Source organism: Galeopterus variegatus, unplaced genomic scaffold, assembly GCF_000696425.1.
Source record: "Galeopterus variegatus unplaced genomic scaffold, G_variegatus-3.0.2 Scaffold18, whole genome shotgun sequence".
In the NCBI taxonomy this organism is placed as follows: Eukaryota; Metazoa; Chordata; class Mammalia; order Dermoptera; family Cynocephalidae; genus Galeopterus; species Galeopterus variegatus.
The window spans coordinates 478,793-491,763 of NW_007726129.1; the positions used below are offsets into that span (position 1 = coordinate 478,793).

At 43.4% G+C, this 12,971-nt stretch overlaps 1 protein-coding gene and 1 pseudogene across 1 annotated transcript in view; both read right to left on the reverse strand.

Moving 5' to 3' along the window:
- The window catches only part of CDH3 (cadherin 3, type 1, P-cadherin (placental)), a 100,083-nt gene that overhangs the window by 19,398 nt on the left and 67,714 nt on the right, over positions 1-12,971 (reverse strand). Inside the window, exons 8-9 of the mRNA XM_008567750.1 lie at positions 1,368-1,456; positions 53-178 (exon numbers count right to left, since the gene is read on the reverse strand). Of these exons, the coding sequence (XP_008565972.1) occupies positions 53-178; positions 1,368-1,456 (215 nt within the window). The remainder of the gene's footprint in view (positions 1-52; positions 179-1,367; positions 1,457-12,971) is intronic.
- LOC103585953 lies at positions 9,653-10,901 on the reverse strand (annotated as a pseudogene).

The window sequence follows — 12,971 nt, forward strand, 5'->3', positions numbered from 1 at the left end:
AGGGGAGTTCCTGCAGCCACCAGTGACTCCCAGGAAGAAAGCACGTTCCTACCTGATTCAGCTTCTGGGGGAAAGGACCCTTGCCATTCTCAGGGACAGATATCGGTGGGACCACCCATTCTCTCTTGCGTCTTCGTAAGATACGTTTGGATGGGGAGATATTCGATGCCTTCTTTTCCTGCAAAGAGAGAAGAGCCCTTAATCCAGATGTGAAAAGATCTGGAACACACCTAATATCCTCTCACTACAGGAGTCAATGGTGAAGACAGACACCTACATGGGTCTATTGCAAAAGGAAACTTGGAAATAACTTAAGTGTTCGCTTACAGAGGACTGATGAAATACACTATAGCACATCTATCTAGTGGAATATTATGTAGCTCTAAAAATGAGGAATGAGGATACTGTCTATGTGGTGACAGGAAAAGATCTTTGCTACACACTATTAAGTGAAAAGATCGAGATACAGAATAGTTTAAAATTTAGCATTTTATTTAACACTTACATAGTGTTTAATATGTGCCAGACACTGTTCCATCTTTTGTGTAAAAGGGTAGGAAAATAAGATGATATATTCATATTTTCTTATACATGGATGAAGTGTGGGAGGATACAGAAGAAACTAATAACAGTGGTCATCTGTGAGAAGGGGGTAGGCATTATAATGATATAACATATTGTAAAGTGCAAAAAGAAAGGTCCAGACATGTGAATAGTATGTTAACTTTTGCATAAAAGACAGGAGGAAAAAAGAGCCTATTTTTATATCCATATATATATATAAATATATAACATAGATAAATAAATATGCAATATATAAACTCTGGAAAAAAAGAAACTGGCAACGGTGATCATCTGTGTCTTCTCATGGAGGGGTGGAATGGGCTTTAGGTGGAAGGGGAGATTGTTATATAACTTTTTAATATTTTTTATTTTTGAACTATGTAGCTGTATTAGCTATTCAAAAATTAAATTAAAAGAAATGACTTAGGTCCGTCTTACTAGAGGCTCATGGCACTAGCAGTCCAACATTGGAATCACCCTCACATGAGGTTAACCTAGACAATATGGGAAAGAAGGAAAGGGAGGTGGGAGAAGGAATCCAAGAGGCGAAGTGTTTTCAGTAGGTGGTTACTCACAAGGCAGCTCTTTGTCCCGTGGCCTGGCCTGACTCTCTGGCAACCCTACTGGGGAGCTGCAAGCACTACAGGCCCACAGGTGTGAGCCGCTGAGGGTAACACTATCTCCTCCAAAGGGTTGACTTGGCTCACAATGGCCACAGCAACCAAGGACTCCGGGCCAGCAGCAATCTGGGCACGCACGGAGAACATCTTTCTTTTGTCCTGCAGGAGGGAGTGGTGTTTTACCTGGACAGTTCCGCTGTTCAGCACAGTGAATTCATCGTTATCAGTGTTCAGCGGGGCCAACTCTTGCCCAGGGCAGTCCATGAAAACTACTATGGAGAAGGGAGAAAGAGTATTAGGAAGGAGGGGGCTTCTGGAAACTACCCCAGGAGAAAAAAGACCTGACAAGAGTCCCTTGACTAGATCAAGGACCAAGGACATTTACCAAGTAGCTGCAGATGGGGGACGTGGCTGACTTCCTCTGACCAGCAGTGTGACTAATGAAGTTTCAGATGGTGCTTCAGAGTTTGGTCTTGAGAGGAAGGACTACCTCGTGGTCAGTTTGTGGACCAAACCCTCTTTGTTCGTGAAGCCAGAGAAAGGAGATCATAGACATTCAGTGACATTAGCCCCAGGTGGCTTCATGAGACACAGAGTTGACTCAAGGTCACAGCTACAGGCAAAAGATTTTCTGAAGGCCACGAGTCTATCTACACACAATATGCACCCTATCATACTGTTGTCCACACAGATCACTCTGAATACCCTCTGGTGTTTCAGTTTGTCATGTTCCTTCTGAACCTTCCCTGCTCGGCCACGCTTTAAATGAGTACTCCTAGTTAATAACTACCATTCACCAGCCAGAAAGACTGGGCCCATTTCATCCTTACAACCTACTCTACCAAGGAAGGTAGGAGGCCATTTTCAAAAATAAGAAAACTGAAGTTCAGAAGCCATGTCTTCCTGACTCCAAAACACACTCTGGAGAGTATTCACAACCAATGTTATTACCTGCCCTTCTTTGTGGCCAAAGCGTGAAATCAGAGAACCCTCTGGGGACACACACTGGGCTCCATCAACACCACACTCTGGCTAGTGCTCATAGTTTTGCAGTCCATAGGCTGCAGCGTAACAAGGACCACAAAGACAGTACTGCACCTGCCCATATAAAAGTCAGGGTAATGTCTCCCAACTGTTCTTTTTACAAATGCTGTCCTTTAATCTCACATTATTTTATTATTATGGTTTAAAAATAATCTTTACTTAAAATAAGAAAGGATAACAGATGAGGGTTTTTTAAAATTACAGGAATAATGTGAATATGATAAAGTATTCAAACAGTACATAACAGTATAATATAAGTAAGAATTCTCAAGGATTAATATCTAAAACACATAAAGAACTCCTAAAATTCAACAACAATGAGAAACAAACAACACAATTTTAAAAAATGGGCAAAGGACTTGAAAAGGCATTTCTCCAAAGAAGATATATAGTGCCAATAAGCACATGAGAAGATGCTCAATAGCATTAGGTATTATGGAAATGCAAATCAAAATCACTATGAGATACCACTTCACACCTGGTAGGATGGCTATAAGAAAACTTTTTTTTTTTTTCCTTTTTGTCTTTTTTCGTGGCCGGCAACGGATCACAACCCTCAGTGTCGCGCCCGTACCGGACCGGGACCGGCAACGGGATCGCAACCCTCGGCGTTGCCCCCGCACCTCGCTCAGCCAGTGAGCGGCCGGTCTGCATGTGGGATCCGAACCCTCTGCGGGAGCGCCACTGCGCTTCCCAAGCGGCGCACTATAGCAGTGCGCCACTGGGCCGGCCCTAAGAAAACTTTTTCAAAAAAAGGAAAATAAGTGTTGGCAAGTATGTAGAGAAATTGGAACCCTCATTCTTTGCTGGTAGGAATGTGAAATGGTGCAGCCACTGTGAAAAACAGTTTGGCAGTTCCTCAAAAGTTGAATGTAGAATTACGATGTGATCCAGTAATTCCACTCCTAGGTATACAACTAAAAGAATTGAAAGCAGGGAGGGACTCAGATACTTGTACACAAAATTTCAGAGCAGCGTTATTCACAATAGAGAAAAGGTGGAAATAACCCAAGTGTCCATCAAGAGATAAACAGATAAAATGTGGTACATACATACAAGGGAATATTATTTGGCCTTTAAAAGGAATAAATTTCTGATACATGCTACAACATGGATGAACACTAAAAACATTATGCTAAATTTAAAAAGCCAGTCACAAAAGGACAAATACTATATGATTCTGCTTATATGAGGTAGCTAGAATAGTCAAATTCATAGAGACAGAAAGTAAAATAAAGGTTAACAGGGGCTAAAGAGAGAAAGGAAAGGGGAGTTATTGTTTCATAGGTAGAATTTATGCTTGGAATGAAGAAAAAGTTCTGGAGATGAATAATGGTGATGATTGTACAACACTGGGAATGTACTCAGTGCCACTGATTTTAAAATGATTAAAATGGTGAATTCCATGTTATGCATATTTTACCACACACACAAAAAAGTAGAAGTCTGATGTGGGAGTGTGAAATGGGACAATCACTTAGCAAACAGTTTGACAGTCTGTGCTGAAGCTAAATATATGCATTCCCCCAAACTCAGCAATTCTATTCTGATGTATAGACCTAACAAAAATCCATTCACCAAATGTATTATAATGTTCATAGCAGCGCTATTTGTAATAGCTAAAGCTGGAAACAGCCCAAATGTTCACCAAGGTAAAGTGGGTAGAAACACTGTAGTATATTCAGATAACGAAATGAATTGTAGTACCTCCTTATAGGGTTGTTGTGAAGATTAAATGAGAATAAACGTAAAGGATTTAGCACGGTGATTGGCTCATAGAAAGCATTTGGGAAAGGTCTTCTGTTCATAGGATTAATGGAGACAGAGACACCCACTGCAATGCAGGTGCTGACATTAACTTTCTGGGTGATCCTGGGTAAGCCACTTGAATTTTTTGGACCCCGGAATCAATTGCTGAAGCTTTGAGCTTGAGCCCTGCCTTCCCTTGGTTTGAAAGAAAGAAAAGCATGTCATTAGGTGTTCAAGATATAGTAGAACCAAACACACTGTTCCTTGATGGAATAAAAAGACTAAGAAAAGCATAGAGGAAATACCTAAACTCACTAGGTGATTTAGCATTATTTAAAGCTGTCCTAGGGACCTACGTAAAAATCCCTAAAAAAAATCTGTTAGTTGGGAACATCAATATGTGGATGTGGGACCTGAATTAACTTATTAGGAATTTATGTTTTCTCATTCGAAAGATAGAAATTAGATTTCATAGAGCTATCATGAATATCACACAAGATGAAACTCAAAAACATGAACTTGTAATCCTCAGAACCTTATACAGCATTGTCCACCATTCATCACACGAGGAAGCTGGGCTCAGAGGTGACAAAGTCAAACAACTAGTGAGTGGAATTAGAATTAGAAGCCAGGGTGGTCAGATTCTGAAGCCAGGATCTTCAACACACCATTCACTCAAGAACTACTTAAGTGATTCCTATGTGCCTATGACCCTCTTCTAGATACTACTATATACACTCTTCTAGATACATTGGGCATCAAAAGTGTCTACCATCAAGTATCTGTAAATTCCTATAAGATACTGCAAAATCGCCTTTCCTCAGCTATCTACCAAACTAATCAACAACACGGCAATTGTTATAGCAAAAGTTCAGATGAAAACCTAAATGTCAATCAATAACGGATTGTTTTAACTTTGTGCTATGATATCATCTATATAACGGAAAACCTGCCATTAAAAAAAAAAAGCTATAAAAGATGAGGAAGCTCCTATTCCATATCTAAGTGGAATGATCTCTAGGACATATTATTAAAAAAAAAAAGAGAGAGAGAGATAGAGCAATGTATTCTGTGTTAATATGCTAACATTAGTATTTTTAAATTGTATTTGAAAAATATCTCTGGAAGGCAACCCAAAAAACTGGGGTAATGTGTGGAGAAACAAGCAGGGGTGAGACTTTTTACCATATACCCTTCTGAGTTCTGATCCACGTGACTGCATTAGATATTCAAACACTGATAAAAAATTAACAGTCACTTTTCCCATTCTTAAAACAACCCTCTTGGGTTTGGATCCCTGTACGAGCCAGCTGCCAGAAGAAAACAACAAACAGCTCTCTTCCGAAGGGAAGGTCCTCAGCTAGCAGAGGGTAGCCAGTCAATACTGTCAATGATTTCCTCTAGTGAGAGACTCTCAATGAGCTCTCTAATCCTCTCCTACCTGGTTCCCCAGCAGGAGGCTAATAGGCTGACTACCCTATTACTCAGAAGCCTTAATACCCAAAACTTTAAGAGCTGCCACTCCCCCAAGGTGCCAGAAATCCTTTTCCTGCTGTCTACAAAATCTGACCCCCAGGAGTGTACAACATGCTCCACTACCCTGGCTGCTGGCCTATTTCTACTATTACATGGTTCCAAACATTTGTAGCACAGTATCTGGGCTGTCCCTCTATTCTTAGAGGGGACAGTGCTGACGATCAAGGAGAAGCCAGTAGTCATGTACTATGGGTGTATGTGCCTCCCACTCAGGCTACATATACCAGTCACACCAGAAGGCCTGGCCTCATTTGCTGTAACACGTGTTCAGCTGGATGCAGAACACAGCCAAGGGGCATGCGTCCAGGCCAGCAGGAACAAGCTTCAAACACACCCTCTGCCCAAGACACCCAATAAGTGTTTTCCCACCCAAATCCTCACAAAATAACCTACAAAGTGGATATTACTGCTCTCAATCTGACAATTCAGGAAACAAGAGGCTGCCAGGGGTTGAATTACATCAGGAAGCAGCTTCAGAGAGGTAAAAAAAAAAAAGTATACAAGGCCCCCACAATTAGGAAGAAGCAGGACCAGATTTCAAATCCTGAAGGCCAGTAAGTGACAAAGAACATGAGATTGGGAGTCTAAAAGACTCACGTTCAAATCCATATAATGCCACTTATCTACTGTAGGACTGGACAAATTGAGTGAGCATATGGAAGCTTAGTTTCCTTATCTGGAAAATGGTAATAAAAGTACCAACCTCATAGTTAATGGAAGGATTAAATGGGATAGCGTTCGCACAGCACTAAGCACTGGGAGCACCTTTGGCCCATCACAATTAACCTAGGTTTCTGACTCCAAGTCCTGGTTTGTTTCTACACCACGGGAAAACTGTCTCCCGAAGTGGGAAGGAGTTAGCTACAGCTATAAGCTTTACCTGACGGATGAAGCATGGAAGGGAGGGTTAGATACATGGGACCAAAGAGCGTAACAGGGAGCTGGCTCAGTCTGCACATGGAGAGGGCTGTTTTGTAGGATTGCTCTGTGGTTTACTGGGGAAGGCAGAAGATGGAGATCTCACAGACAAGTTGACCTTTCTAAGGAAACTTGCTGGGGCACCTATAGGAAAATGCGCAGTCTTCTCTGCAAGCTATGAGTCACAGAGAGGCTGGTAAGCCCTGAGGCAGATCATTACAACTTCCTCCCAGATGCTTCCTGGCACCACTGGCTTGTATCACTGGTTTCAAAATGAAATCGATCTGAAAACAGGTCTCATCATCACTCATACCTTCTTCTATTCCACCTTCTAACAGCCAGTGAAGTAACCTGATTCCTGTTCCTGACTACAGCCTACTTCCACAAGGCCACACATCTTGGCCAAGTCATGGGGGCATGAATGGGCTTGTATCAAACCCTTTCTGGGGTGAGTTAATGAACACTTTGGGGCAACAGTTCAGACCTTAAGGCTGGGAAACAGAGGCCTAAACATAGCTCTTACTTCCATACCCACCTGGGACCTCAAAAAGTCATCTGAGTGCTTTAGCCTTTGTTTCCACCACAGGGATTCTGAATCACAAGGTCAATGACCCTGATAAGAGGTACCTACTGTACGAATTGACAGCTTTCAGCACCAAGCCTAAATGCACAATCCTAGAATATTGTTGGGGAAGGGGGAAAGGAAGTCAGTTATCTGAGGCTGCTTCTAAAGAAATTAACAGCAATTAAAAAAAAAAAAAGAAAAAATCAGAGCTCTGCGTATCTGTACTAGATAGAAGATATCCACTGAAACCAGGAGTCCCTAGTCTATGTTCAAAGCACCTCTCTAAAGACCATCCTGCCAAGCCTGGCCCTGGATCCTGAACTGGCACCACTTTAAGTCTTGGGCAAGAAGAGTACAGTCCCTGGAGTACTACAGCCGTTGAAAAAAGAAAACTTTTTAAATAGACTTATAAGAACTGATGGATACTGGGCTGAGAAACTCATTCTTCTTATGTTCCAGGACTGCCTTTAGGTTGGAATTGCCCAGACACCTCCAAGCACCCAAGGGAACGCCTTTGAAAGTCAGAAGCTTGTCTTCTCAGCCATGACATGGAGGTGCTACGTAGTCCCAATGTCCAACCTTACCAGATGTTCTAGCAAAATAATATAAACCATCTCTTTGGGGACAAATGTCCATCAAGTGATCAATCTTGGTCAGTTTCCCTGCTGATCTCTGGGTATTTTGACTAGAAGAGAAGGGTAATATCAGCTTGAACATGTTGCGGCTAAAAGGCAGCTTGGGGAGTTAGGGGAGATTGCCTAGGAAGTCTCTATTCTAGCTTGGTTTAAGGACATATCTAGTTCATAAAGCGAACAAACTTGTCCTTATAGCTTTAACTACTTTCTGTTAAGGGACTGGGACAAGAGGGGAAACGGGGAAAGTACTTGGAATTGACTTGAAAGAAGATTTTGGCATTTTCCTAAGTAAAATTACAAATAGAGAAAGTTCACATATTAAGAAATACAAATTAGACGGACAAGTGCTGTGGAATACTTGGGAACTGGGTGCTGCTACACGTTGCTGGGTATGGGGGAATGTAAATTGGTACAAACTTTCTGGCAATTAAGAATCTTTGAACAAGACTTTTTTCCTGAAATTGAGCCAGGATATCATCCCAGATGTGACAAAATCACACCTGTAAGGATGTTCATAACTATTGCTTAAATAGGAAAAAAGAAAGAAGTTCTCAACAACCTTTCAACAGAATAATTATGCTGTGCTGCAGTCATTCAAATAACTCATCTACAGCCTAAAATGTTGTAAAAGAAAACCTATGCAGGAAAAACAGTGCTCCACAGAGGGGGAAAAAGAGGTCACAAAACAGCCATTAAGAGAGCGCGAGCTGGGACTGAGCCCTGGTACCAGGAAGGCAGTCTGGCTCTCCCCTACCACCGGTAACTTCCAGGGAAAAGAAGACCAAGATGGTGCCCAGCAAGCAGGACCTGATCTGAAGACACCATTTGGAGAGGCCGTGAGGCACAAGTCATGCTGGGCGAGCCCGCCCATGTGGAGAAATGCATGCTGGGAGGCTCACTCCACCTGCTGGGCTCCCAAGCACCTGCCAGGGCCCCCGGGCACACCTCAGAAGGGCCCAACTCTTCTTCCCTGGAGCTGCAGGCAGAGCAGACGGAACCACTGCCGTGGAAGTGTTTGTGATGATTGGTCACCACTAGATCACCCTCTTCCAGGATGGAAAGAAGGTGAGCTCAGTGCTGGAGCTGAAGCGCTTAGTAGAGAGGCATTCTCAAGTGGCTGCCCCTGCTGCAGCGCTCTTACAAAGACGACCAGCTCCTGGAGGACAACAGGACCCTGGCGGGGTGTGGCTATGCCTGGCAGAAGGCCCCCATCCACACACCTGGATTTTCCCTCAGATGGGGCTGACGAATGCTTTCCATGCTATGCGAGTTTGGAATACAGCTGACTCAGAGCTCAGCATGAGGTGTGTTGTGTGGGTCACTGAGTCCCATCCTCAAGGACCATACCAGAACAGAAATACTAGTGCTCAATCTGGGACAGCTGGGATAGCAGTTTAGGGTCTGGTAGGTAAAAAGTGTTGTACATTGGCCCTGCAGCTTTGGGCAAGTCACTTAATCTTTAAGCTGTTTAACAGTAAACACTCAATAAATGAAGGCCTTATTAATCTCCAGTCTCTAAAATGGGAACATGTACATACACTCAGGTGCTAGTTAGGGCCAAACAAGATGTGCTGATTTTAAAAAGCACAATGAAGTATTAAATACCAGGGACAGTGATTTAAAAAGCAAAACAAAAAGACAGGAAGGTGAAGGTCATTCACATCTCACCAGTTTGTTCCTTTCTATACATTTAGCTCTTCACAATGGCCTTAATTGCTGTCACAGAGCAATGATTCTCAAACATAGATGATAAAATCACCTGGAAAACTTTTTAAAAATCCAGATGCCCTGCCTCCAGCCCATCCACTTTTTTTTTTTTTTTTACACAAACAAGATTTAATAATGCTCACAAGAATAGAATTTTTCCCCAAATAGGAAAACCACATATTGTTTCAAAAAGTTAGTCTGTTTCGGAACTGAATGCTAGCAAAAAAAATGAACAGGCTTTTCTTCTCTCAGGAAGCCTTTTCTCATGGGAGAGAGGGAGGGGAAGGTGCTATTTATATCCCATTCTGCACACCTCAGTACCGCCTGCCATTTATCCTCTTGAACTTCTCGTAGTGGCAGTCATCAGTGGTCTTCTCATTAGCAGGACGTTTGCGGTTACAAGGGGACTGCTCAGGCTCTGGCTTCTCTGTGTCACCCACTCTTTTTTTTTTTTTTTTAAAGATGACCGGTAAGGGGATCTTAACCCTTGACTTGGTGTTGTCAGCACCACGCTCAGCCAGTGAGCGAACCGGCCATCCCTATATGGGATCCGAACCCGGGGCCTTGGTGTTATCAGCACCGCACTCTCCCGAGTGAGCCACAGGCCGGCCCGTGTCACCCACTCTTAAAAGCCAGGCTTTGAGCTCTTCTTTGTTTCTCCATATGGGGGCATTGAGCTCCTCATGATAAAATCTGTTGTGCTGCACATAATTCACAACCATGTTGATGGGCACAAAGGATGTCTATCTTTCTTGTTCTGCTGCTCTGCCAGCAGACGGGCCTTGGCATCCTCCGTGGAAATGATATTTTTTATTTTAGCATCTATGCCCAGGTCCACCTCAGGGATGCCGCTCGGCAGCTGGTTGGAAAGCACCTCCTCATTCTTCTTTGCTGAGGAGACATGGATATTTTCTGGAAGTTCTTAAAGACGGTCCTCTGCATTCTTCGGCTTGACTTTCTGTTCTTCGTGTTCCACGATCCCTTTTCTCCTCTTTAGCTCTGTCTCAATGTACTTCATCATGTCCGCATCCTCATCCTTGTGGGTGGTTTCTGCAGAAAACGATGTCCCCAGGGCCGGCCCGGTGGCGCACTCGGTAGAGTGCGGCGCTTGGGAGCACGGCGGTGCTCCCGCCGAGGGTTCAGATCCCATATAGAGACCGGTCCGCTCACTGGTTGAGCTTGGTGTGGGCACGACACCGAGGGTTGCGATCCCGTTACCAGTCATGAAAAAAGACAAAAAGAAAAAAAAAAAAAAAAGAAAAAGAAAACAATGTCCCCAGGTGGAGGTCTTCTTCTTTGCTGATCTTATCTTTGTCCCTTTCTTTCAGTTCCTTCATGTCCACCATACCGCCTGTCTATCTGAAAGGGATCATGTACTAGAGTGGTCTCTTGTACCTTCTCTCCCACCAGCAGGGCCACAGCACTCACCCCATTTGGACTCCTCCTCAAGTTCTGCCTCTTGGGTCTCTTCCAGTTTTAATCAAACCTCCTCTGAGTTCTGCTCATCCTCCTCCAACTCCGAGTTGGCCAGCACCGGTAGAAATTCTTCCCAGTGACCGGCATAGTGATGCTGGCCTGTGGTCCAGCTGCCGCACCACTGCCCTATGGCCTTGCCCATCCACCACTTCTACTGAGTTAGTTTCTGGGGGTGGATCTGGGGAAGGCAGTTTGTTGTTGTTTTAAACGTTCCTGATTCTCTCATTTACATCTCATGAGTAGATGGCTTTTTGATGGCATTTCAGAATATGTATCAACATTTCAAACATCCAGATCCTTCCTCTGACTAACACTTATATGTCTATTCAGCATCTCGCCTTGGATTCTTTAAGGGCACCTTGAAATCAATATGTCAAAAATCAAATCCATGGGCCCGCCCGTGGCTCACTCGGGAGAGTGCGGTGCTGATAACACCAAGGCCTCGGGTTCGGATCCCATATAGGGATGGCCGGTTGGCTCACTGGCTGAGCGTGGTGCTGACAACACCAAGTCAAGGGTTAAGATCCCCTTACCAGTCATCTTTAAAAAAAAAAAAAAAAAAAAAAAAATCAAATCCATGATCTTTACCCTAAGCCCAAATATGGTTCTTTTCCAGCGTCTCTCTCTCTCTCCCATAGAACAGCATATCATACATTCTGCTGTTTGAGCCTAAAATCTGGGCTTAAAAATCAGAAGCAGTGCAGAGTCTGGAGCCAGAGTACCTGGGCTCAAATTCCATTTCCACACTGACTTTGGGCAAGTTTGCTAACCTCTCTGAGCCTGTTTCTTTGGCTTTGAAATGGGAATGATAATAATAGCTACCTCAGTTAAATTAGTTAATACTGGGGCCAGCCCGGTGGCGCACTGCTACAGTGCGCCGCTTGAGAGCGCGGCGGCGCTCCCGCCGAGGGTTCGGATCCCACATACAGACATACAGACCGGTTCCCGCTCACTGGCTGAGTGAGGTGCGGGCGCAACACCGAGGGTTGCGATCCCGTTGCCGGTCCCAGTCCGGTACGGGCGTGACACTGAGGGTTGCGATCCGTTGCCGGTCATGAAAAAAGACAAAAAGGACAAAAAAAAAATTAGTTAATACTTAGCACAGTGCCTGGCATATGGTTAGCTAGCATCATCATTCCTTGACCATTTCTCCCTTAGACCTCCCCTCCCAGCCTATCACTAAGACTCATGACTTTCCATCTCTATGCCTGCCACCTTAGCACATACTACATCATCTATAGTACAAATGAGTGCAAAATCTCCATTTAAAAAGAAGGATCTCTTAAAAACGCAACAGCATGGTACATTTGAAAAAATGAAATAAGATCACTTCCATGTTTGAACCTCATCAATGACCATTTAAAGTCATCAGTGCTACTGTTCTTAGGATAAAACAAAATCTATGCCAGTCCCTATCTCCACTCTCTAGCCACACTGGTCCCCTTCTTAAATGTACCATAACCCTTTATCACAGGGCCTCTGTACACGTTACTCCCTGTGTGGAACAGTGTCTCCTTGCATTCCCTCTCCAATTTTACCTAGTTAACTCCTAACATCTTTCAGATACCAACTCAAAAGTTACTTTCTCAAGGAAGCTTTCCCTCAACCCTTCCAAACTAGATCAGTTTCCCATTTAAAAAAAAAAAAAAACTCTCCTAGCTTTGTGTAACTTCTATAGAATTTATTACAACTTGTGATCATGTGTTCACTAGTAATTATCGAATTGCCTCTCTCTCTCACTAGTTTGTATAATGTACAAAAGCAATGACTCTTAGAACTTGCTTATCTCTGTATTCCAATACTTACTTAGCACAGTGCCTGGTACAAAGTAGGTGTCCAGTAATTGTTGAACGAACTGTGAAAGTCCTTTGACCCAGCAGTTTCAATCCCAGGGATCTAGTCTAAAGAAATATGTATACAAACCAGTACAGCCGTAACAATACTGCTGTTACTACTGCCACTAACACCTAACATTGATCTACTTACTACATGCTGTTTCATGCACTAACTCATTTAATCCTCACTACAGCCACATGAGATCCCTGTTATTATCCCGATTTTATTACAGATGAGAAAACTGAGGCACAGAGGTTAAGTAACTTGCCCAAGGTTCCACAGCTAGTAAGTGGAAAAAGATTCAATCCAGGCATAGTAGCT